The sequence below is a fragment of the Danio aesculapii genome, chromosome 14 (genome assembly GCF_903798145.1).
Source record: "Danio aesculapii chromosome 14, fDanAes4.1, whole genome shotgun sequence".
Classification (NCBI taxonomy): Eukaryota; Metazoa; Chordata; class Actinopteri; order Cypriniformes; family Danionidae; genus Danio; species Danio aesculapii.
In genome coordinates this window covers 55484691-55512293 of record NC_079448.1, presented here as the reverse complement: position 1 = coordinate 55512293, position 27603 = coordinate 55484691, and the positions used below count along the sequence as shown (strand labels likewise).

The following is a 27603-nucleotide window of genomic DNA, read 5'->3' as shown; positions in this document are numbered from 1 at the left end:
CATCATGTCCGAGTGACATCATATCTCTCAGTGACATAATAACTGACAGTGACATCATAGCTGAGTGACATCATATCTGAGAGTGACATCATATCTGAGAGTGACATCATATCTGAGAGTGACATCATGTCTGAGAGTGACATCATGTCTGAGAGTGACATCATATCTGAGAGTGACATCATGTCTGAGAGTGACATCATATCTGAGAGTGACATCATGTCTGAGAGTGACATCATATCTGAGAGTGACATCATGTCTGAGTGATTTCATGTCTGACAATGACATAATATCATCTCTGAGAGTGACATCATAGCTGAGTGACATATCTGACAGTGACATCATGTCTGACAGTGATTTTCAGTGTGAACACCGCTGTCTCTGGTCTCCAGGTAAACAGACGCTGAAGGTTTTCGATGGTGACGACGCAGCCAAGAGGAATCAGTTCCGTTTGGTCTCCATCCCTCGAATCATCAAGAATGAGGACGTGGTGGTGAGAGGTTTACACACGCTCAGCTTTCATCTGTCAATATAAAGGTCATAGCTGCGTCCCAAATCACATGCTTGTGCACTCTTCTATGCTATTTTTGTAGTGCAAGTAGTGGATTTACTTGAAAATTCTAAAAAGAATAAGTACAATTTTAATCCCCTGAAGGGAAGGAGCAATCGGGTGCTAAGTAAAAGGGGGTGGAGGTATTGGGTGCTTAGTAGAAGATGGAGGAGCTATCCGGTTTTAAGTAGAACAGAAGGAGTTATTAGGTGCTAAGCTGAAGAAGAGGAGCTATTGGATTCTAAGCTGAGGAGGAGGATTTATTGAGTGCTAAGTAGAAGGAGAGGAGCTATCGGATATAGGCAGAAGGGGAGGGGCAATCGGGTGTTAAGCAGAAGTAGAGGAGCTACTGGTGTTAAGTAGAAGGGGAGGAGCTACTGGTGTTAAGTAGAAGTAGAGGAGCTACTGGTGTTAAGTAGAAGGGGAGGAGCTACTGGTGTTAAGTAGAAGGGGAGGAGCTACTGGTGTTAAGTAGAAGGGGAGGAGCTACTGGTGTTAAACAGATGGAATAGAATTATTTGTTTTGGATTGTGCAAGCAATATTCTCCAATGGAGACGTTTAATTCTTCTGCTGGTTGTGAATGTGGTCATACTCATTATAGCCACTATATTTAGTGATTTATTTCACTAATTTATTTACTGTTAAACATTGTCTTGGAAATCATTGGTAATTACAAACCATTAGTGCTCTATTTGGTATAACACTAAACTCAGAGTGTGTAAGTGTGTCATTTGAAACACCGCTCAGGTTTGATTAACTCTGTAAATCTGCTGCAGGAGTCTGCGCTCAGAGCCTTTTACATCCCGGATGAAGCCCAGGATTACGAGCTGCAGAGTTACGGCCAGCAGGGTCTGTTCACCGAGGACATTATCAACCGTAACGGCACACCGGACAACAAATCTGTCTTTAAAGACGCTGCGTCTGATTCCTGGCTGCTCAGAGCTAAACCCAGAGACACAGAGGTGCTGAAGATTTACCCCGGCTGGCTCAAGTGAGTGATAATAACGCACTATATCACATCTTACAAGTATAAAACACACAGACCTGCATAGGGAAATATATTACTACAGACATTCAAGAGCTAACAATATCATATATTTACCTACAGATGAGTTTGAGGCCTCCATATCTTAAAGTCTGACATCTTTACAGTTCATTGTATTCATATGACACACCTCTGTTTACAAGACAAAGTTAGCTGTATATAAATAAGCAGAACACAATGGAAAACCAATTTTACATTCAAAACTTGTATAAATTGTAATGCCAACACGTCGTAAAGAGAGTGCCAGAGTGAACGGTTGACTTCTCGAAGGGTTTTATGGCACTTGATTCTCCAAACAGAGCACGCATCAGCCTCACTCAGGGCAGAAAAGCTGACAGTATTTGTCTAAAACAGGGCAGGTGTATATGAAAGACATCAACACACACACACAGACTCGTAGGACTGCTATTGTTTGGCTGTTGTCATCGAGACAAATGTACGCAGCATCCATAGTTTTAGGTGACTGAAACTGAAACCTCAATTTTCCAACTCTGGGTACAGGTTTTTTGTTTTGATTTGTTTTGTGTTTTGTTTTGATCCTCTTTGTTTTGTTTTGATCCTCTTTGTTTTGTTTTTCTTTGTTTTGTTTTGTTTTGCTTTGCTTTGCTTTGTTTTGATTCTCTTTGTTTTGTTTTGCTTTGCTTTGCTTTGTTTTGATTCTCTTTGTTTTGTTTTGCTTTGTTTTGCCTTGCTTTGCTTTATTTTGTTTTGTTTTGTTTTTATTTGTTTTGTTTTTTGTTTTGATTTTCTTTGTTTTGTTTTGTTTTGCTTTGCTTTGCTTTGCTTTGCTTTGCTTTGCTTTGCTTTGCTTTGCTTTGCTTTGTTTTGTGTTTTGTTTTGATTCTCTTTGTTTTGTTTTCTTTGTTTTGTTTTGTTTTGTTTTGTTTTGTTTTGTTTTGTTTTGCTTTGCTTTGCTTTGTTTTGATTCTCTTTGTTTTGTTTTTCTTTGTTTTGTTTTGTTTTGTTTTGTTTTGCTTTGCTTTGCTTTGTTTTGATTCTCTTTGTTTTGTTTTTCTTTGTTTTGTTTTGTTTTGTTTTGCTTTGCTTTGCTTTGTTTTGATTCTCTTTGTTTTGTTTTTCTTTGTTTTGTTTTGTTTTGCTTTGCTTTGCTTTGTTTTGATTCTCTTTGTTTTGTTTTGCTTTGTTTTGCCTTGCTTTGCTTTGTTTTGTTTTGATTTTCTTTGTTTTTTTGTTATGTTATGTTATGTTATGTTTTGGTTTGTTGGTTTGTTGTTTTGTTTTGGTTTGTTGTTTTGTTTTGGTTTGTTGTTTTGTTTGGTTTGGCTTGGCTTGGCTTGGTTTTCATTTTGTTATTGTTTTCATTTCGTTTGGCAATTTGTCCAACCGAAAACACAGTATCAGGCCACTTAAACTGAAACTTTGAAAGATTTTCTAAAATTCTGGGTTTTGTTTTGTTTTGTTTTCTTTTAATTTGTTATTTAGCCTTTGATCAGTTTCAAAAGATGATTGTTTTCGTTTTGTTTTTGTTTTTTTGGCCCTTTGTCCACATTAAAACACAGTATCAGGTGTCTTAAACCGAAAGACTGAATAGATTTAAAAGATTTTCCAAAATTCTGAGTTTTGTTTTGTGAGTGTGGGTCTGAACCTGATTTAGTGTCTTATTGACACACTTTCAGCCAGGTAGTGCTTGATTCCGCTCGCGCCACGATTGGACACTAATGTCCTTTATGTAATATTTGACCACAGTAAATCTGTGAAAAATTCTGTGAATATCCTTTATCAGTGTTAAATTAATGAGGTTAATCATGCGATGGAAAGTTTCTTAGCTTTTTATGCTTTTAGATGAAAGTTAGAAAGTTTTGTTTTTTGGTGTGTGTGTTTCAGGGTTGGAGTCTCCTATATCTCTGTCACTGCAGGCAGAGGCAGCACAGTAAACTCCATCATTACAGAAGCGCTCGCACAGCTGAGAAAACAGGTAAGGGTTATTTATTCAATTTATTCAACAATTATTTGTGTCTGTAACATATATATATATATATATATATATATATATATATATATATATATATATACACATAATGCCGTAAAATGCATATAAATATGTGCAGTTACGCTTAGAATTAATCAGATTTACAATTTTTAAATCAATATATTAACACAATCCCCAAACCAACAACACACCAAGCCCCCCACCCCCCACCCCCAAATATGTGTTTGTTTGTGGTTTTCATACAAATATTTGCAAATGTCCATAGGATGAAAATCCTGATGACTTTAACCTGGTAGAAGTGTTCATGAGCAGCAAACAAGGCAAGTTCCTGTTTATTTATCTATATTATATCATTCTACACACGCATATGATGTAACAGTGTCATAAATGTAAAGTTTCTTTTTTATTGCAGTGTAAATATCTGGTGTATATATGCACTGCAATTAAAAGTGATGTGTTATTTTTTAATCTTTATTTTATTATTAGTAAATACACTATACACTATAAACACACATTTTATTTATATACAATTTCATGCTCCCACTTTATATTAAGTGATCTTAATTACTATGCACTTGCATTTACATTAATCAAGTACAATGCACTTATTATTCACATACATGTTTTTACATTGTACTAATATTTTTTAAATGATCTGCTTGTAATTACATTTATAACTATCCTTACCTTAATCTAACCCTAAATCTACCCATACCCCCAAAACTGTCCATAACCTTACCCGTATCCCACTTTAAGGGCCCCAGAAGTGGTTGCAATACTATATAAACACAATACGTACATTGTATTTATTTTCTGATGCAAGTACATAGTAATTAAGGCCACTTAATATAAAGAGGAACCCATTTTTATAATGTATATTTTATAATTTGTGTTTACTGATATCCTGATTTTGTGTTTGTGGTCGTCTTCAGTTCAGCGGCAGGTTCTCAGCGGTCAGGAGCTTTTACTGGATAAACTGCAGGAGATACGGAAGGTGCGTGGAGCACAAACCATCCTGATAGTCAAGCACCGCTCTTAAAGGCTTTGAAATGGGCATTTTCTTATTCAATGTTTGGCGTAATCTCAACTGAAACATGAAGAGAGGGCGGGGCATATCATAGCTCCTCCCCTTTTTTTGAAAAAGCATACTGATATCCTTAACATACAGATACTGACATCTAATTTTTTTTAACTAGTGCAGTCTGATTTGGGCATTTACAGTCCTTGTTATATGGAGTTTAAGAAAATCTTATGCATATTGAGAGAAGGGTGTTTCTTCTAAATTGACTCTAAATCTGTCCTGAAAGTGACGTAACACAAACTTTCACATTAAAAAGTCACACATTCAGTTCTGTATTAAGTGAATTTTAGTGTGTGTGTGTGTGTGTGTGTGTGCGTGTGTGCGTGTGCGTGTGTGCATGCGTGTGTGTGTGCGTGTGTGTGTGTGTGTGTGTGTGTGTTTCAGACCTCTCTGCGACAGATGAATCAGACGCGGTTTTACCTGGAGGAGGTCAGGAATCGTGTGGTGCAGGTCAGTCTGCTTCTGGGAGGATTTCCAGCTGATCTCAGCAAAGAGGAATACACACAACTGCTGACCGAACACCTCGCTATCAAAAGTGAGTCTCCTGTGATGAGGGCTGGGCGATATTTCTGTAGGATTTGCGATATACAGAATATAATTTGGTATTTTTAATTGTTTTATGTTTAATAAGGGCTGCACAACATACTGAAAAATGATCGTTATATCGAGATAATAATATACGCAATATACATATCTCAGAGAAGATCAATATTCATTCATTCGTTTTCCTTTGGCTTAGTCTCTGATTTATCACAGCGGAATGAACCGCCAAATACTCTGAGATATGTTTTACACAGTGGATGCCCTTCCAGCCGCAACCCAGTACTGGGAAACACCCATACACTCTCACATTCACACACACACACACTCATACACTACGCCTTAATTTAATTCAAGTAATTATTAGTGCCATAAATTAAGTTGATTGTATGTGTCAAGCATTTGTGCACTGCATGCATAGGTTGTTTTCAAATCTGACCAATCAGATGAGGCCTGTCTTACTGTGTTTAGCCCCGCCTCTCCAATATCTAGAGCTGAAAATAAACACTGATGCTGGGAGACAAGTGAGGAGTTATTTTCAGTCATTTGTGGTGTTTTAAAGTCTAATTATTTGCACCGTGACAGGTTATTTTAGTTTTAATTACCTCACAATATATCTATAACCTAATTATTTTAGTATGATCATTACATAAATAAATCATTACGTCATCGCGACAATGAACAACATGGAACAATTTTACAATATATATAAATCCATTATGCGTGGGATGATAACCGTTTTCAAGGTAAACCGCGGTTTGGAAAAGTCAAGGATTTAAAACCGCCAACAATTTCTGCTATACTGTTCCTGAGGTACAGTTGAAGTCAAAATTATTAAACGCCCTGAATTATTAGCCTCCCTGTTTATTATTTTCCTCAATTTCTGTTTAACGGAGAGCAGATTTCTTTAGCACATTTCTAATCATGATAGTTTAATTTCTAATAACTGATTTATTTTCTCTTTGTCATGATGACAGTAAATAATATTAGACTAGATACTCTTCAAGACACTTCTATACAGCTTAAAGTGACATTTAAAGGCTTAACTAGGTTAATTAGGTTAACTAGGCAGGTTAGGGTAATTAGGCAAGTTATTGTATAATGATGGTTTGTTCTGTAGATCAGTGTTTCCCAACCCTGTTCCTGGAGGCACACCAACAGTACATATTTTGGATGTCTCCGTTATCTGACCCATTAACTTCAGGTGTTGGATTCTCTTCTGATGTTATGATAAGAGGATTCAGGTGCGATTGATTACAGAGAGGTTGAAAATGTGGACTGTTGGTGTGCCTTCAGGAACAGGGTTGGGAAACACTGCTGTAGGGGCTAATAATATTGACCTTAAAATGGATTTTTTAAAAATTAAAAAGTGCTTTTATTCTAGCTGAAATAAAACAAATCAGACTTTCTCCAGAAGAAAAAATATTATCATAAATACTGTGAAAATTTCCTTGATCTGTTAAACATCATTTGAGAAATATTAAAAAAAGGACAAAAAATTCAATGGGGGCTAATAATTCTGACTTCAACCGTATGTGTAATTTTTTTTTATTTACATTTTGTTTGTTTGTTTGTTTGTTTGCTTGTTTGTTTGTTTGTTTGTTTGTTTGTTTGTTTTTAGCACAGCAGTATCTCCAGCAGAAAAGATATTCAAATATACTGTTTTAAATTGTAAAGAAATCTGTGCTTTTGACTGCAGAATCAATGATTCATTTTTAGATTAGATTAGATTAGATTCAACTTTATCGTCATTACACATGTACAAGTACAAGGCAACAAAATGCAAGTTTTGAACATCTGCCATGTTTACATATTTAAAATGTTTCTCAAAATAAAATGAATTGTGTTCAAAGCGGAAAAAGTTTGTGTTTTATACCGAGACTTTTAAAAAGAAGATATTTTAGAGCAGAAATCACAAAACCGTGAAACAGAGTTATTTTTATCCAAGGTTATCAGAGCGTCAGAATCTTACACCGGCCCATGCCTCAAATCTATACAGTAATCAAATCCATACAGTAATGTGAAAGTGTTTGCTTCCTTACTGATTTCTTCTTTTTTTGCATGTTTGTACTTTAATAAATCATTAAACAAATGTAAATATTAATCCAATGTAACGCAAGTAAACACATCATGCAGTTTTGAAATGAAGTTTATTTAATTATTACGGGGAATTCTGCCCTGTGTGAAAGAGTTTTATAAGAAATGCTTAAAGGGCACCTATGGTGAAATATCTACTCTTCAGCTGTTTGGACAGACATGTGTGTAGGTATGGTGTATATACTGTCATATTGGGCTGATATAAACACACACAGTCCTTTTTTTAAATTTAACAACATAAAAACGGTGGACTAATTGGAGCGGTTTTCAGACCGACCGCAACTGAGGCCCTCCAGACACTGAGTTTGACCCCTGTGGCTTAGTCCATTTATTCATCAGGGATCACCACAGAGGAATGAACCGCCAACTATTTCAGCATATGTTTCACACAGTGGATGGCGTTCCAGCCGCAACCCCGAACTGGAAAACACCCATACACACTTATTCACATACACTACGGCCAGTTTATTTCATCAATTCCCCTGTACTGCATGTGTTTGGACTGTGGGGGAAACCGGAACACCCGGAGGAAACCCACGCCAACACGGGGAGAACATGCAAACTCCACACAGAAGCACCAACTGACCCAGCCTGGACTCGAACCAGTGACCTTCTTGCTGTGAAGCCACAGTGCTAACCACTGAACCACCGTGTTGCCCATGGCTTAAAAAGAAACATGTTGGCGGGGAAAGAGTTAAAGTCTGTAAAAACAAATATGGTGAATGTAACTCTGAGGATTATGATAATCTTTCTGTGAAAGTGTGCTTTAACAATGCTGGCCTGTAAATCTGCCATCAGTCATTGTGTGAGGATTACAGCGGATGATGGAGGCGCTGCTGGAGTTAACACTAGTTATATGCATCGCACATTACATAATGAATAAAATAGTAACGTGATTATATAATACATATATACATACAGTACACACACTACATACACGCATACATACATTGAACCAGCAGGTCTTTTTTTGACCCAGGCTTCTCCCAAAAGATATTCAGATGATGCGTCATTGTGGAAAAAATATATTTTGCAGCTTTTATTTGCATTCGAACAAAAAGTGGCATGTGCAAAAATATTCACACCCTTTGCAAACTGTCAAACTGGGCTTATGCTTATTATTAAAGGAACACTCCACCCTTTTTTGACGTAATTTTACAAGTCTTCTAGAGCTAAACAGTAAACTAGAATAATCCTTTAATACATTCAGCCATTTTTTTTTTGTTCTGGCAGGGTCTCTTTTAGCTTAGCTTAGCAAAATGAATTGAATCGGATTAGACCATTAGCATTTCATTCCAAATATTTGAAAAAAGTTTAGATAATTTTCCTATTTAAAGCTTTACATTGGCGACGCAGTGGCGCAGTAGGTAGTGCTGTCGCCTCACAGCAAGAAGGTCACTGGTTCGAGCCTCGGCTGGGTCAGTTGGTGTTTCTGTGTGGAGTTTTCATGTTCTCCTCCGGGTGCTCCGGTTTTCCCCACAGTCCAAAGAGATGCGGTTCAGGTAAATTGAGAGGCTAAATTGTCCGTAGTGTATGTGTGTGGATGAGTGTGTATGGATGTTTCCCATAGATAGGTTGCAGCTGGAAGGGTCTCCGCTGCGTAGAACATATGCTGGATAAGTTGGCGGTTCATTCCACTGTGGCAACCCCGGATTAATAAAGGGACTAAGCCGTAAAGAAAATGAATGAACGAATGAAGCCGTACATGATTACATCATAAACTAAAACCAACAGAGAAATTAAAAATAGCTATTTTCGGTCACACTTTATTTTGATGGTCCGTTTGTTGAATTAAGTTACATTGCATCTACATGCCAACTAATTCTCAGTAGATTATAAGTAGACTGTTAGATTGAGGATAGGGATGGGGTTAGGGTTAGTGTAAGTTGACATGTACTTGCAAAGTTTCTTATAGTCAGTTAAATGTCTGTTGAGGGAGCATATCAGCAGATATTAAACAGACAGTCTACTAATACTCAAATGCACCATCAAAATAAAGTATTACCTAAGAATTTATTAAAAAGGCTCTCTAATTGTCTTTTTACTAGAAAGAATTGAGTAACAATAGTTAGAGAGCGCTTTTATTCAATTCTTACACGTAAAATACAATTAAAGAGTGGTTTTACTACAAATAATTGAATAACAGGCTCTCTTTTTTACTTGTAAGAATTGAATAAAAGTGCTCTCTGATTAGATTTTGCTAATAAAAATGTTTTTTGCAAATAAGATTTGAAAAAAAAAAACACTGTATTGTTACTAGTAAGAATTGAATAAAATTGCTCTGTATTTTTACTAGAAAGAATTGAGTAACAATAGTTAGAGAGCGCTTTTATTCAATTCTTACACGCAAAATACAATTGGAGAGTGGTTTCACAAGTAAGAATTGAATAACAGGGCTCTCTGTTTTTATTTGTAAGAGTTGAATAAAAGTGCTCTCTGATTAGATTTAGCTAGTAATTTAATAATATGCTCTCTAATTGAATTTTTACTAATAAGAATTTAACAAAACCAGTTTCTAACTGCATTTTTGCTAGTATTTTTACTCAAATAATATTTTTGCTAGTCATAATTGAATAAAGTGATTTGTAAATGTATTTTTAATAGTAAGCATTGAAAAAGCACTGTGTAGTTGTATTTTACTGGTAAGAATTGAATAAAAGTACTCTATAATAAAATTTTACTAGTAAGCATTAAAAAAGCACCGTCTAATTGGATTTTTCCTAGTAATAATTTAATAATAGCATAATCTAATTGGATTTTTACTATTAAGAATTGAATAAAAGCAGTCACTAATTGTATTTTTTTAATTATTTTACTCTAATTGTATTTATCATGAGTAAGAATTGAATAATGGGGCTCTCTAACTGCATTTTTACTAGTGAGAATTGAATAAAAGCACTATTGAATTATATTTTTACCTGTAAGAATTGGTCACACTTTATTTTGATATTTTGATTTTTGATGTCTGTTTGTTGAATTTAAGTTACTTTGCATCTACATGCCCACTAATTCTCACTAGATTATAAGTAAACTGATAGATTGAGGATAGGGTTGGGGTTAGGGTTATTGTAAGTTGACATGTACTTGCAAAGTTTCTTATAGTCAGTTAAATGTCTGTTGAAGGAGCAGTATCAGCAGATATTAAGCAGACAGTCTACTAATACTCAAATGCACCATCAAAATAAAGTGTTACCCTGTTTTCTAGGTAAATATTGTTAGGATAATAACATTAATAGGATAAAAAATAGTCAAGAAATGATCTGCTGTTGATATCAGACTTGAGTTCTCTCACAAAATATGCCTTAATGTTTGTGTATTTGTTGGAAATGTTAAATTTGGTATAATTAATCTGGTGTAATTAGCAATCTCTCTCTCTCTCTCTCTCTCTCTCTCTCTCTCTCTCTCTCTCTCTCTCTCTCTCTCTCTCTCTCTCTCTCTCTCTCTCGCTCTCTCAGGTCATCTGGTGTCCATCACTCATGTTTATGCAGGACAAGGTAAGCCTGATCATTCATATTAAATCATCATTTAAATCTTACTTTTTAGCTTTTATTTGATTGTTAGATCCTTCACTATTATTATTTGTTATGTGATTTTAAATTATTGTTATTATTATATATTATTATTATATTAATCTTGCATTCATCCTTGTATGTATCTTTTACTGCTGCACATTTTATATGTCTGTAAAGATGCTTTGAGATGCTACTTCTAAAGGTGCTATAGAAAAATAAAGTTGTTTATTATTATTATTATTCATTTTAAAGCTTTATATACTCAGCCACTAATCTATCTATAAATATGTTATAAATAGTTGAATAAACATAACCTAGCACAGACTATACAAGTCCTTTATGTAATACAGTACATTATTGTGTGAGATATTTAGCAAGACATGGTGTTCATGGTTTAAAATAAAAGCCAGTGGTGCGATGTGATGTTCATTCACAATTAAGCATTTGTATTTCCTATTGAGTCCTTGTAATATGGAGGGTTGTTTTAACATATTGCAGTTTGCATTTTGTTAGCATAACGTTGTATTTTAACATTGTATTGTACTACAATGCATCCCATAATAACCGTGAATCAATTGAAAAAACACAGTGAATCAAAAAACACAATGCGTGAAAAATGAATGAACTGATATGTGTTGCACAGAGCATTGAATATAATCATCTGAGGCCTCAGAGGGAGAACAGGCTGTAGACTCTACAATAATGTGTGTCTTTGTGTTTGTGACTGTATTTGATAACTGTGTGTATGGGCGACGCTGTAAATAAAGCCCCTGTTCTCCACACACACACACACACACACACATGCCATCATCTGCCTCAGACACACTCGCACTGATGAGGATGTGGGGGATTTTAGAAATGTGTTGGTGTTAAAATATGCAGCGTTTGTCACCGGTTTCTGACACCTACCGCTCTTATTGTTCCTCTCACAAACAAACTGTGCTGTGAGCATTTCTGCTCTGCTTCTGATAGATCTGCTGAGGCTTTAAAATGGTAAATATTCAATAGGTGTCACGGTGGCTCAGTGGTTAGCACTGTGGCCTCACAGCAAGAAGGTCACTGGTTTGAGCCTCGGCTGGGTCAGTTGGCATTACTGTGTGGAGTTTGCATGTTCTCCCCTTGTTAATGTGGGTTTCCTCCAGGTGCTCCGGTTTCCCCCACAGTCCAAACACATGCGCTATAGGGGAATTGATGAACTAAATTGGCCGTAGTGTATGAGTGTGTGTGAATGAGTGTGTATGGGTGTTTCCCAGTACTGGGTTGAAGTTGGAAAGGCATCCGCCGTGTAAAACATATGCTGGAATAGTTGGTGGTTCATTCCGCAGTGTCGATTCAATTCAATTTTTCAATTCACCTTTATTTGTATAGCGCTTATACAATGTAGATTGTGTCAAAGCAGCTTCACATAAAAGGTCACAGTAAATAGGAACAGTGTAGTTAAGTTTGTAGTGTTTAAGTTCAGTTCAGTTTAGCTCAGTTCAGTGTGGTTTAATAATCACTACTGAGAGTCCAAACACTGAAGAGCAAATCCAACGATGCGCAGCTCTACAGATCCTGAACCATGCAAGCCAGTGGCGACAGCGGAGAGGGAAAAAAAACTTCACTAAAGGCGGAAGTGAAGAAAAAAAAACCTTGAGAGAAACCAGGCTCAGTTGGGCACGACCATTTTAATTTCTCCGCTGGCCAAACGTCTTGTGCAGAGCTGCAGTCTCAGTGGCGGAGGCTGGAAGCTGGCCTCAGCGAAGACTCGTCTGTCTCTGGAGCGTCATAGGAAACAGTCTCATGTTCTCCACTCTTCCATGACCATCGCAGTAGTTGTTCAGGATTCGGCCAGGTCCAGGATATGGAAACCTTGGGATCATCTCGTCGTTGGTCTTGGATCGAATCAGTGACTCTGCATAGTCTGAGGGCCTCGGGAAGAGTATCCCCAGGTGGAAATGGAGAATAAAGAAAATAATTAGCGTAGCTGATGTTCACAGTGTATATCAGCAAGATGCATAACCTGTGTGGAAGCCCCCTAAGTGGTGCACTAAGTGTATGCTTTACTGAACTTTATCGACCCCTGATAAATAAGGGACTAAGCTGAAAGAAAATGAATGAATGAATGAATGAATATTATTAGCCTCCTAAAATGATAAATGACTTGCCTAATTAACCTAATTACTCTAGTTAAGCCTTTAAATTGCACTTTAAGCTGAATAGTATGTGGCAAAATGCTGTCATCATGGCAAAGAATTTAGTTATTTAAAATTAGTTCATAAAAGGGTTCTGTGTAGAAATGTGTTTAGGTTTTTGAGTATTTTTGAGGTTATATATATATATATATATATATATATATATATATATATATATATATATATTAGTGCTGGACAAAGGTTAATCGCGATTAATCGTATCCAAAATAAAAATAAATTATTAGTGTGTTAAATAAATTTATCATGTATATGTGTATTTTTCATATCAATTTTCATTCATTCATTTCATTTTCCTTTCGGCTTAGTCCCTTTATTAATCTGGGGTCGCCACAGCGGAATAAACTGCCAACTTATCCAGCATATGTTTTACGCAGCAGATGCCTCTCCAGCTGCAACCCATCTCTGGGAAACATCCATACACACTCATTCACACTCATACACTACGGACAATTTAGCCTACCCAATTCACCTGTACCACATGTGTTTGGACTGTGGGGGAAACCGGAGCACCCGGAGGAAACCCACGCGAACGCAGGGAGAACATGCAAACTCCACACAGAAATGACAACTGACCCAGCCAAGGCTCAAACCAGCAACCTTCTTGCTGTGAGGCGACAGCACTACCTACTGCGCCACTGCGTTGCCCCCATTTTAATTATACATGTATTTTATAATATAACCTGAACATAACCTGAACATAACCTACTCTACAGCCAGTTAACTGTGCAATGTTTTACCCTGGCAACTAGGAACAATTAAAGCCAAGCTACCTTTAAGGGACCTAAAACCCAGGATTGGTGCAAACTAAACTAAATCTAACTGGCTAAGCAGCCTCAAAATCCTTAAAGTTATTGATGTGTAGAGGTTTGCACTGTAACTTTTGTCTTTTAGTAAAGAAAACTCTGTAATATTAATATAATAATGTGAGCTGTAATCATCAGTTGTGTGTGTGTGTGTGTGTGTGTGTGTGTGTGTGTGTGTGTGTGTGTGTGTGCGTGTGTGTGCGTGCGTGTGCGTGTGTGTGCGTGTGTGTGTGTGCGTGTGTGTGTGTGTGTGTGTGTGTGTGTGTGTGTGTGTGTGTGTGTGTGTGTGTGTGTGTGTGCGCAGAACTCCTCCACTTTTCTGATTGTGACTGTAATGTAGTAATAACGTGCACCTTTTATAAAGCTGTATGGAATCATAAGTATTGTGTAAAGAGCTATACAAGTAATAACTTTAATTAGTAAAGATAATTCAGAGCTATATTAATCAGCTGTGTGTGTGTGCGAATGTGTGCGTGTGTGTGTGTGTGTGTGTGTGTGTGTGTGTGTGTGTGTGTGCGCGCGCTTGTGTGTGTTTAGGTGCTGTGGTTCTGCAGATCAGCTGTTTCTCTGAGGCCGAGCGGATCTACATGTTGGCCAAAGATGTCAGTATCAGCGGGAAACAGCTCTACTCGCTGGTCATCCCGGAGATCATGGTGCGCAAAACACACACGACACAATGCGTGCTATACACCGACAACACGTATAGTTGACTTCAAAATTATTAGCAAAATCTGGTAACACTTAGATTATTAGCTCAGTTAACTGCTAATTAATTAGCTGTTTAGTAATAGTTAGTAAGGTAGAATTTGAGTTTCGGTATTGACTAGGATTAGGGATGTTATCATACGTGTATATATATATATATATATATCACCAAAGACCACAGATTCAGCTTACAATCGTCTTTATAGAGGATGTATTATGCAAAAATCACTTTCATGCTGGGTTTAAATCCAGTTGCTTCACAGTTAGGATCAAAGCCTAAAAGGGTCAGTTTCAGAGAGGTAGACAACATTATGAGTGTGCTATTCTCAGCTCAAACTGAGACACACACACTCAAGAGACAGCAGAGATGCATTTACGTCTTGTAGAACGGGGTATAATAGGTCCTCTTTAAGACTCTTGATGTTGGTTCAGGCGTTATCTTTATCTCCCTCTTGTGGCTGACAGAGAAACTGCAGTATTCACTCTACCCACACACACACACACACACATGCACACACACACACACACACATGCACACTGATGTTGTTGTTGTGCGTCCTCAGCACCGCCGGCTGGAGAAGCGCAGTGTGCCGCTGCTGGTGTTTGTGAACCCAAAGAGCGGCGGGCTGAAGGGCAGAGAGATCCTCTACAGCTTCCGGAAACTGCTGAACCCACATCAGGTGTTTGAGCTGAGCAGCGGAGGACCACTAGCTGGGTCAGTCTGTATGTGTGTGTACAGGTGACAAGTCATTGTATAACAGTGGTTTGTTCTGGAGATAATCCAAAACTAATATTGCTGAAGGGGCTTATAATATTGACCTTAAAATGGCTTTAAAACAATTAAAAGCTGCTTTTATTCTAGCTGAAATAAAACAAATAAGACTTTCTCCAGAAGAACAAATATTAGAGGAAATACTGTGAGAAATTCCTTAAACATCATTTGGGAAATACTTGAACAAGATTAAATATTTCACTAATAATATGGACCTCGACTGTATATATATATAAGTATATATATGTGTGTGTGTGTGTGTGTTGTACAGGCTGCACACCTTCAGAGACGTCCCTCACTTCCGTATCCTGGTGTGTGGTGGTGACGGGACGGTGGGCTGGGTTCTGGGTGTGTTGGAGTCCATCCGCCACAAAATCTGCTGTCCAGAGCCCGCCATCAGCATCATCCCTTTAGGCACAGGTGTGTGTGCGCGCGTGTGTGTATGTGTGTGTGTGTGTGTGTGCGTGTGTGTGTGTGTGTATTAGGGCTGCATGATATGTGGAAAAAAAACTGACATTGCATTGTGTGTGTATATGTGTATATGTATGTATGTATGTATGTATGTATGTGTGTTTGTTTGTGTTTATCTGTGTCTCTGAATGTGAATATGTGTGTGTGTGTTTGTTTGTGTATGTGGTGTGCGTGTATGGTGTGTGTGTGTGTCAGGGAATGATCTGGCTCGAGTGCTGCGCTGGGGTGCGGGGTACAGTGGTGAAGACCCCTATAACATCCTGCTGTCTGTGGACGAGGCTGAGGAGGTGCAGATGGACCGCTGGACTATTCTTCTGGACGCACAAGAGATGACTGAAGACGGAAAAGAGAACGGCTTCCTGGAGCCGCCAAAGGTCATTTTTGTGTGCGTGCGTGTGTGCGTGCGTGCGTGCGTGTGTGCGTGTGTGGGTGCATATATAAATAGTCAACATTTGTAGTGGAACATCATCACGTTTCCTCAGAGTGGTTCTGAAACTATTGAACAACACACATTCTTGTGTTAGGATGATTTTAAAAACAGTTTTTGATCCACTTCAAATATGTAACTGTATACACTCACCGGCCACTTTATTAGGTACACCTTACTAGTACTGGGTCGGACCCTCTTTTGCCTTCAGAACTGCCTTAATCCTTGGTGTCAGAGATTCAACAAGCTACTGGAAATATTCCTCAGAGATTTTGCTCCATATTGACATGATAGCATCACGCAGTTGCTGCAGATTTGTCGGCTGCACATCCATGATGCCAATCTCCCGTTCCACCACATCCCAAAGGTGCTCTATTGGATTGAGCTCTGGTGACTGTGGAGGCCATTTGAGTACAGTGAACTCATTGTCATGTTCAAGAAACCTGAAATCTGTCAGTTGATCTTTGTGTGTGTGTGTGTGTGTGTGTGTGTGTGTGTGTGTGTGTGTGTGTGTGTGTGTGTGTGTGTGTGCGCACCCATGCCCATGTGTGTGTGTGTCTGCTGTAGATTGTGCAGATGAATAATTACTTTGGTCTGGGGATTGATGCTGAGTTGAGTCTGGATTTTCATCACGCGCGCGAGGAGGATCCGGACAAGTTCAACAGCCGGTGAGTGTTGTGTTTGTGTGTCACAGTGAAGCTCTCGGTGTGTGTTTTGACCGTGTGTGTGTTCTGCAGGTTCCACAATAAGGGTGTGTATGTCAAGGTGGGTCTGCAGAAACTGAGTCACACACGAAACCTCCATAAAGACATCAGACTGCAGGTGGACAAGCTGGAGGTGGAGCTGCCCAACATAGAGGGACTGATCTTCCTCAACATCCCCAGGTACACACACACTCATATTTATTTACTCACACACTCATTTACCCACATACACACTCGTTTACACTCAAGTCACTACTATGTGTGTAGTGTATGATTCAGTGTGTGAGAGTGCAAGTGTACTAGTGTGTTTGAGCATGTTTGTTTGTTTGTGTGTGTGTGTGTGTGTGTGTGTGTACGTGTGTGTATTTTTGTGTGTATGCATGTGTCTATTTGATTGTTTTTGTTTCTGTTTGTGAGTGTGTGTATCTTAGTGTGTGTGTGTTTACGTGTCTGTGTGTGTAAGAGTTGTTTGTGTATAAATGACTGTGATTGTGTGTGTGTTCATGTGGGTTCAAGTCCGTGTGTCAGTTTGTCTGTGGGTATGCACGAGTGATTGTGTGTGTGAGATCATGTGTGTGTGTGTGTGTGTGTGTGAACAAATGCAAGAATGTGTGTGTAGTTCTAGTATTCATTACGTCAGTAGGAAAAGCTAGAGCCTGTAAAACATGAATGTGTGTGTGTGCGTGTGCGTGTGCGTGTGTGTGTGCGTGTGTGTGTGCGTGTGTGTGCGTGTGTGCGTGTGTGCGTGTGTGCGTGTGTGCGTGTGTGTGTGTGTGTGTGTGTGTGTGTGTGTGTGTGTGTGTTTGTGTTCAGCTGGGGCTCTGGTGCTGATCTCTGGGGTTCAGACAGTGACTCTCGTTTCGGACGGCCCAGGATTGATGATGGGATGCTGGAGGTTGTGGGAGTCACTGGTGTGGTGCACATGGTGAGTGATCATCCATACACACTCTTTCTTTATGCACACGGCTGCTCTAAAAACACACTGTAGCTGTGTTTCCATCTAAAGATGCGAAATATATTCATGCACAAGCTGTAATATCACATTAAATCATTAGTGAATAAAGCAGTGTTTGCATCTAATGATGCACAGAAGAGCATCACCTCCTCAGCTCCTGCTGCTCCTGCACAGATATCACTGAGAGAGGTGGAGTTTAATGCTGCACTGTTGGGATTCTCCACTGCGGTGTTTGTTCTGTTCTAATAAATGACGGGAGCGCAGACTGATGCTCAAGACAGTTCTGGAGCAGGCCCGTAGCCAGCCTGGTGAAAGGGGTGGTTCTTTTTTCTCTCTCAAAAAGTGGACCTTTTTGCAGTTATACGCCTCAGTTTCTATTTAACTATGAGATTTAAATACTGCATTTTAGTGAAATTTTTCTGCTGAATTAGCTAGTCAGATTTCATCATAACCACACTTTTTGATTTACTAAAAATATTTCCTAAAAATTGCAATAAAAAAATCTAAACAAGACTAATTTTTAAAATACAAAATTATTACATCATATATATATATATATATAGGAAAAAATAGGAATCTGTTAAATCTTTACAGTAAAAAAACTGTAGCCTACTGTCATTTACAAACTGGCCACATTCAACTGTCCCCAGTCACAATTTGGCCATTTCAATTTATAAAAAAAGTAAACATAATAATAATAATAATAATAATATTAATAATAATAATAATAATATTAATAAAAATAATCATTATAATAATATAAAAAAATAATAATAAGGATAATAATAATCATAATCATAATATTATTAATAATAATATTAATAATAATAATAATCATAATATTAATAATAATCATAATCATACTAATAATATTAATAATAATCATAATAATAACATTAATAAGCATAATAATAATCATAATGACAATAATCATAATAATAATCATAATAATAATCATAATAATAGTAATATTAATAATAATCATAATCATAGTAATATCAATAATAATAATAATCATAATAATAATTATAATATTAATATTAATAATCATAATAATCACAATCATAATATTAATAATAATAATAATAATAATAATAACAATATTAATATTAATATTGATCAAAATAATAATAATAATAATAATAATAATATGACTGATAATCATAATAGTAATATTATTATTAATAATAATTTTATTATTATTATTATTATTATATTAATAATAATATTAATAATAATATTAATAAAAAAATAATAATAATAATAATAATGATGATGATACAATAATAATAAATACTTCAGAATTTTTCTAGCCTGTTTGGTAAAAACAAAAGTACATTAGAAAATTCCTGGATATCAACAATAGCCTAAATATATTCAAATGAATTTAATATGGTCTGCTTCTGGTGCTTCACACCTTTTTATTGCTCATTTTTATTTCATTGGTCCGTTTTAGAAAGGACCATTTAGAAACAGGTGATTAATAATTATATGAACATATGATCTCATGCAGCTGTCCCCCCCACTTTTAAAATAAAATGTCCGCTACACCCCTGGTTTGAGCGATCGCATTTATATCCGATCAGAATAAAATGAATGAAGTGACCAAACAGCCTCAAAAACACAGACGTGACGGGATTAGGGCCTTTTGCTGTGAAGTGACATCTGACGGCTGAGGACTCCGCTTGCCATTAAAGCCTTCATCGGACAGTTATTAAAAAAAATAATCATTGTACAGGACAAGTAAATAAATATACAGGACGTCCTGGCTAATGCGGCCAGTTAGCCTAGAACCTCATGGATGGGGCAGATTTTCAACTGTTAGGAAGTAACTTTAGCCTTACCCTGTTTGACAGTCTTTTTGAACATATGTTCAATATTTAGCGATAATGACGCCGCTGCCTGCCTTCTTGCTCTTTTCGACCCATAGTGTTGCTCAGTATGGATGTCGCATCAAAGATTCAAATGTTACCACTCAGTGGGTTATGTCACATGACTCGCATCTCATTATTGTGGCTTTGAGGCTCTATGGGATTCGAATTACTGGCCGTAGATATTTAAAATGACACTTTATTACAATATATATTGAATATAAATATATATTAAATTTATAATAAATCTATTATTTAATATTAAATTACATAAAATAATTAAAAGGACAAAAATTCTGATTTAAACCACCCGAACCCCACCCCTGGCTACAGGCATGTGGAGGGAATAATAATAGAAGAAGAAGAATACTGAAGCACTGTGATGACGGACTGATGGAGGCTTTTTACAATCAGCACAACAACATTTCAGATCTGCAACTATGGAAAGCTGGAAACATGCTGTGAACTTCATAGATTTATGTGCAAACTGGAATATTGCATAACATATTTGCGAAGAAAGCAGCTTTTCCATTGAATAACAAACAAAATACTTGAATGGAGCAAATTTCAGACAGAAAAATGATGTTTTGTGCGGCAGGAGAAGACACTGTGAGCTTTTGTTTTTCCTCTAATAAATCGGTTTACGATGGTATGAAATGTTTTTGTTATGATTGATTGCTGAAGCTTTCATCACAATATACTGTCATCATCATATTGACCCACACTGCAAATAAGCCTCTTTAACAGGTATGATAACAAAAAATACTGTTTCTTTATGCAGTGCAGTGGTGTAAAGTAACTAATTACAAATCCTCAAATGACTGTAATGGAGGAGTTGTTCTCAGAATTTGTAATTTACTAAGTAGTTTATAAATGTGTACTGTCACTTTCCCTTGAGTACATTTTTAGTGCTGAATTGGTACTTTTACTCCACTACTTACCTTCAACCTGCAGTCACTACTTTATTTCTTGTCTAAGGAGATTAGAAAAATCAGTCCTGTGATTCCAATCAAATCACACATACAGTAGAAGGTAAATCACATCATAATAATCTTCCTCAAGACATGAGCGATTTATAATTACAGCAAACTGTTTGGAAGAATTAAAAGTGTCTAAGATGTCCAAAACCTTTACACGCATTGACCCAGAGACTGTTTAGATGCATGTCACTGATGAGAACATGACGGATGTTTACTGTATGATGACCGAAATGGCCTTAAACACCCAGCAGGCACAAGACGTCAACATGACGTCAAATTGACGTTGTACCCTAACGTCATGGGGACGCTGTATTTTGTTTGCAAATAGAAATCGGGTTGACGTCAGAACTCAACGTTAGAACTCAATTCAACAGAAGGCCAACATCAATGTCCAACGTCCAACCTAAAAACAACCAAATATCAACGTCTAATGATGTAACAGCTTGACGTTGTGTAGACGTTACCACTATTAACATTAATCAGACGTTGGATTATGGTTGCCATACCTGACGAATAAATGTCAGTATTTGACGTCAATATGATGATGGTTTTAGATGTTGGGTCGATGTTGGATTTTGGTTACTTTCCAACACAACCTAAAATCAACCAAATATCAACGTCTAATGATGTAACAGCTTGACGTTGTGTAGACGTTACCACTATTGACATTAATCAGACTTTGGATTATGGTTGCCATACCTGACGAATAAATGTTAGTATTTGACGTCAATATGATGTTGGTTTTAGGTGTTGGGTCGATGTTGGATTTTGGTTACTTTCCCACACAACCTAAATTCAACCAAATATCAACATCTAATGATGTAACAGCTTGACGTTGTGTAGATGTTACCACTATTGACATTAATCAGACGTTGGATTATGGTTGCCCTACCTGACGAATAAATGTTAGTATTTGACGTCAATATAATGTTGGTTTTAGGTGTTGGGTCGATGTTGGATTTTGGTTACTTTCCCACACAACCTAAAATCAACCAAATATCAACATCTAATGATGTAACAGCTTGACCGTAGTGTAATATTTATTCCGTTTTTATATCAGTACTTGTAATATTACTAAATAATATACAAATGACTTGTGTACAATACCGTTTGTAGCGTGAGGTTTTCTTTTAGTGCTTGTATTATATGAGACCAGCTGTAGTTTTGTTCATCAAACAAGTGCTTGGATTAGTTTAATTAACTAATGTTAACTATTGGAGCCTCAATGCACAGTGTTAAGGTACAACTGGCCTAATATTAAATTATTAATTATTGATAAATGAGCTGCGCCTCAGAAGACGAAACGCAATGAACGCGGTGGCTTCTAAAAGCGTGAGATGGGAGAGCAGATAGAGGCTCAAGGGAATAATAATAGAAGAATAATAATACTGAAGCACTGTGATGACGGACTGATGGAGGGCTGAGGCCTTTTACAATCAGCACAACAACATTTCACATCTGCAACAATGGAAAGCTGGAAACATGGAGAGCTGCAGACCAACATTAATGACTCAAAGACCCTCACACACACATTTATATCTGTCAGATCATCTGAGAGAAACTACATCCCTAAAGCACAGATACTGATGAAGCGCAGGCGCAGCACACTTCACTCATTACAGCTGTTTACTGCACAGTTTAGGAGCATTGGTTCTGTTTGCATAATCTAACCTACTCAGTTGTGCGTATATGTCTTTTGCACATTTTCAAAATGTATGCGCATCTTGGCATTTCCATCAAACATTTTATGCGAATTTCCAAAATGTGCCTAAAATAGGGGGGGTGGAAGCATAGCTAATGACATATAAACATTTAGCAGATTTCTGGAAAAGTCTTGTCTGTTCACCGTAGCTGCATTTCTTTAATCTAAAAGACAGTGAAATATTAAACTATTCAAAGCTGCATTTGTTTTTATTTTATTTTTTATTTTATTTTGGGTTTTCACCTTTAATGGACAGGACAGTAGAGTTTATTGACAGGAAAGTGTGGGGAGCAGAGAGAGGGGAAGGATCAGCATAGGACCTCGAGGCGGGAATCAAACTCGGGTCGCCGTAACTAAAATCATAGCAAAAACCTCCTTCGTTTTCGTATTTGTAAATGTATTTAATACATAATCCTACTGTAAGCCTTTTAGAAGTAAATCTATTTACTCCGCTCTGCAGGTGTTTGACCCCCACAGCACCTCAGAGTCTGTAATCCTGCTGCCATTGGCCAAATCGAGCCGATTCCCCTCCTCATGACATGACAGCAGCACGGTGACAGCATTTAATACAAAGACTTAAAATTAATAATTTAACACATCTGTGCCCAATAATGGGTTTTATTTCTGAATCGCGATCGCGAACGAATCTTTTAACCTGATCTTCTAAATGAATCGGTTGAGCTAGTTCACCAAATCGAACTGAATCATTTGAAACGATTCGCTCCAGTAAGCACTCTTATCCACAAACCTCTTACTTTTTAACATGCCTAATACCCCCATCTGACTCGAAATAAACCAATATATACTGTTATTCAGCTATTCGCGCATCTTGGCATTTCCATCAAACATTTTTATGTGATATTCCAAAATGTGCCTAAAATAGGGGGGGTGGAAGCATAGCTAATGACATATAAACATTTAGCAGATTTCTGAAAAAGTCTTGTCTGTTCACCGTAGCTGCATTTCTTTAATCTAAAAGACACTGAAATATTAAACTATTCAAAGCTGCATTTGTTTTTATTTTATTTTTTATAAATTTTTTAATTATTTTACTTGGGTTTTCACCTTTAATGGACAGGACAGTAGAGTTTATTGACAGGAAAGTGTACCACTAACCACTGCACCACTGGCGCTGACTCATTTTTAAATTTTTTATTAAATAAAATAAAATAAAAAGGAAGTAAAAAGGATAAGTAGCTGATGAAATTGTGTATGTGTATGATTCTATATGAATGTGTAGTAAAGTGAAATTCAGAGTTGTGATGAATTATCAGCTGCATTACCGTTTAGAGTCTGATCCTGAAATCAGTCTGATATGATTTAGGGCTCCACGATTCTGGCTAAAATAAATGAGAATCACATTTTTTTTTATTTTGCTTAAAATCAACATCAGGATTTTCTCAGCATTTTGTAGATGTAAAATCAAGATTAATATGAGTCGGCTATTATTTTTGTTAATCGCAAACATATGCTAAAACAACACTAATAATATTAGGCCTGTGTGGAGCTCTACTGTTGACTGAAATGCTAAAAGTTGTATAGACTTGGAAAAATGGACTTGACTAGACTGAAACCTTGAAAATATAATAATTGGCTGAATCGTAGAGATTATGTGGGGGTCGAATCAAGATTGTGATTTTTTTTTTTTATTAATTGTGCAGCCCTAATATGATTTGATGATTAAGAAATATTTCTTTTTATAAGAGTTAAACAGTTTGTATAAATAGAGTTAAGAGTTAAACAGTTATCTATATATATATATATATATATATATATATAAAATGTATATATTGTTGTGTTGTAATTAGTGTTTCGCTGTTAATACTGATGTGATTATAGTTGTATTATGAATACTGTTGTGATTACTGCTGTATTGTGATTGTGTTGTGATTACAGTTGTGTTGTGATGGTTGTATTGTTGTGCAGGGTCAGGTTCAGAGTGGTCTGCGCTCCGGCATCCGCATCGCTCAGGGCAGCTACATTCGCATCACAGTGAGCAAAGCTCTGCCGGTGCAGGTGGACGGAGAACCCTGGATCCAGTCGCCCGGACAGATCATCATCTCAGCCGCAGGACCCAAGGTATCAGAAATACTCCAATAGCACACCCTTGACCATTTAGTATACACTAACATGTGCGTTATTCAGACACAAGATGGCGCCAAACAGTCAAAAACACATGCTGACAGAAACAAAACCGGCCAATGAGGCATCTATTCACCCAGGGGTGTATAAACTTGAGGCAAGTCGGAGCTAAAATCTGCGGGACACCAGCCCTCCAGGACCCAGTTTGGGCACCCCTGCACTAACCTATGTATTATTCATTCACAAGACCGTGCCAAACTGTCAGCATCACGGTGACAGCATTAAATACAGAGACTTAAAATTAATAATTTAACACATTTGTGCCCAATAATGGGTTTTATTTCTGAATCACGATCGCGAACGAATCTTTTAACCGGATCTTCTAAATGAATCGGTTGAGCTAGTTCACCAAATCGAACTGAATCATTTGAAACGATTCGCATCTCCAGTAAGCACTCTTATCCACAAACTACTTACTTTTTAACATGCCTAATACCCCCATCTGACTCGAAATAAACCAATATAACATGTTATTCAGCTATTAGAACAGTAACGTTACATTGAAATCAGATTTAAACTGTGAACCGATAATACTGCGCATGCGTGATTCAGTGAACCGAACACAAACAGTGTCTGCTGTGAGTGAACTAAATTTAACTGCTGCGCGGGTAAACCGAGGGATTAAATGAGAGGAACTGGTGAAAAAAAAACGTGTTTATTTCATAACATAAAATAGTAATGGAATTTAAATAAGTGAATCATGTTTCAGTTGGGTTGCAAAGCTTTACTGTAAGAAATATTTCAGATCATGGTGATGTTTTAACTGGCTGAAAAATGATTGCTGACAACAACATTATTTTGGCATGTTGAGTCCTAACATGAGAGGATAGTCACAAAACATATGGTTCGTGTTAAAGATCTGAACTTCCCATCACTACTGTGTGTCTAACCTCAGAAGCAGCCTTGCATACATATTGTACTTAAGGCTGCTGTCTTGTGGACTGCTGTATTTCAAATTGAGGATGGGTAGATGATAGTGGTAGATGATGGTGTTCATGTGTCCTCTGAATCCATGTCACAAAAAATGTATGGTTGAGTTTTTATTATACAATATTTATTCTGATGATTTAGAAACTTGCACCTAACAAATATGTTTGTTTGGGGGAAAAGACTAAAACTAATACTGAAACTTATAAAAACTTAACTAAAACGAAGTCATTTCAAAATATAGAAACTAATCAACACTAGTAAATCTGCCTCTAAAACTGATTAAAACTAACTGAATTTGAAAACAAAAAGTCAAAATGAAATAAAAACTAAAACTCATGGAAAATCCAAAACTATTATGACCTTGGTGTGACTGTGAAAGTATTGTATAATTCTGAAGCCCAGACCAGACCTGTGTTCATGACAGTTTCTGCAGCTTCATTACATATCCTCTGGGATTAGCAAACACACTGCATTTAATAGACTATTACACCTGAGAGCAATGTTTTATGTCAAACTTTTACAGTTAAAAAGTTACAGCGGGAATCCTTCAGTCTTATACAGCAGCTGCTGATAAACCTGTCTGGTTTTATTCAGGGATAACAGCCTCCAAATTTAGTAAATAATCAGGCAATGTTCAATTCCAGAAGTGAACTGATGTTTTAAGTGTCTTCACTGTGTTTTTCGGCACCACACGTGTTCAGAAAGCTATATTAAACCACTTTATTTACATTTATAATAGCAGAAGTGAAACAAGATATGTGGCGACCCCAGATTAATAAAGGGACTAAGCCGAAAAAAAATGAATGAAGAAATTAAGACACAAGATGTTCAAGAAATATTAATCTAGGCAAAACTAAATGACACCGAATATAAAAGCAGACACTATAACGCCGTCACTAATGATTAAATCTCTGAGGAATATCCACAAGATAAATGTAAACATTGCTCAATTCTAGCTCTGACTGAGACATGAGGGTTATAAATGACTGAAAAACGGCAGTATATGGCTCACAAGGGCCTACAATTTACAGTTTGTAATCATATCCATTTTATTCTGTATGTGAAACAAATATTTGTAGCTTGAAATGGATGCGAATACGAGCGGATTGTGCTGCATTTCTATGGAGATCCCAGTGTAGCCGCCAATATGGCTCATTGTATTTTTTCCCCGCCAGCCTCTGCACAGGAAGACTGAAAACTATCAATAAACCTAAAAAAGGCAGCTTCCTAATTCTCTTCTGCGATAACGACCTTCTGAATGTACTTTATCCCTTACATATCAACCCCAGAGCTCACATCGCACACTGTTGCTCTCTATATAGAGTTGTGTGTATTGAAAATGTGTGTGTTTTTTTTTCTCTGTCGTAGGTGTGCATGCTGAGGAAGTCTAAAAGCAAGCAGAAGAAGCAGTCGGGCAGTTTAAAGGAGAGCCGTTCGGACAGTCCGGCTCCGAGTGACCCCTGATCATCAGCTCCGTCTTCTGCTTTATATGGTTTTTAGCCACAGTTTGTCTCAGTTTCTCTGATCTAGAATGTATTATTCACATCTCCAGCACGAGGTAGTCTGTAGTGTGCAAACGCCTGTCAGCACTGCAAAAAAAAATAGCTTTTTGTCTGGTTTCTAGTCCAAATATCTAAAAATACTGACTTTAAGAAGCATTTTCTGGATAAGCTGAAAATATTGTCTGGTTTTCAGAAATAATGAGTCAAAATTAAGTGTTTTTCATTAAAACAAGCTAAATAATCTGACAATGGGGGGAGAAAACTTATCTTGTTTTTAGTTCTGACTTCTGCTTCCCCCATTGGCAGATTATTTTGCTTGTTTTAAGGAAAAACTCACTTAATTTTTATATATAATTTTAAATTCTGGGCAGAAATTAATTACAATTAATTGCATTCAAAACAAACGTTTGTTTTGACATCATATTTGCATGTGCATTACATATATTAATTATATAGATGCATAGAAAGAAAACAATTTTGTAACAGATATTTAATTTTATATATAAATTCTATCTCTCACCCACATATATTTTATAACTAAATATAAATAAACATTTTCTCAAATATATGCAATATATTAATAATAAATAAACACAGCATCCACACATTAAATTATGTCAAAATAAACTTGTATTTTGGATGCATTTAATCAGGATTTAATTTTTTTTCT

The 27603-nt window shown here is 36.8% G+C and overlaps 1 protein-coding gene across 1 annotated transcript in view; it reads left to right on the top strand.

Moving 5' to 3' along the window:
- The window catches only part of LOC130241275 (diacylglycerol kinase theta), a 71680-nt gene extending 44421 nt beyond the window's left edge, over positions 1-27259 (top strand). The window contains exons 8-23 of the mRNA XM_056472995.1: positions 390-490; positions 1325-1539; positions 3439-3529; positions 3810-3864; positions 4477-4538; positions 5010-5160; positions 10718-10756; positions 14310-14425; positions 15041-15192; positions 15521-15669; positions 15916-16094; positions 16715-16815; positions 16885-17031; positions 17665-17776; positions 24286-24438; positions 26800-27259. Coding sequence (XP_056328970.1) covers positions 390-490; positions 1325-1539; positions 3439-3529; positions 3810-3864; positions 4477-4538; positions 5010-5160; positions 10718-10756; positions 14310-14425; positions 15041-15192; positions 15521-15669; positions 15916-16094; positions 16715-16815; positions 16885-17031; positions 17665-17776; positions 24286-24438; positions 26800-26895 — 1919 coding nt within the window. The 3' untranslated portion in view covers positions 26896-27259. The remainder of the gene's footprint in view (positions 1-389; positions 491-1324; positions 1540-3438; positions 3530-3809; positions 3865-4476; positions 4539-5009; positions 5161-10717; positions 10757-14309; positions 14426-15040; positions 15193-15520; positions 15670-15915; positions 16095-16714; positions 16816-16884; positions 17032-17664; positions 17777-24285; positions 24439-26799) is intronic.
- The last annotated feature ends 344 nt before the right edge of the window (positions 27260-27603 follow it).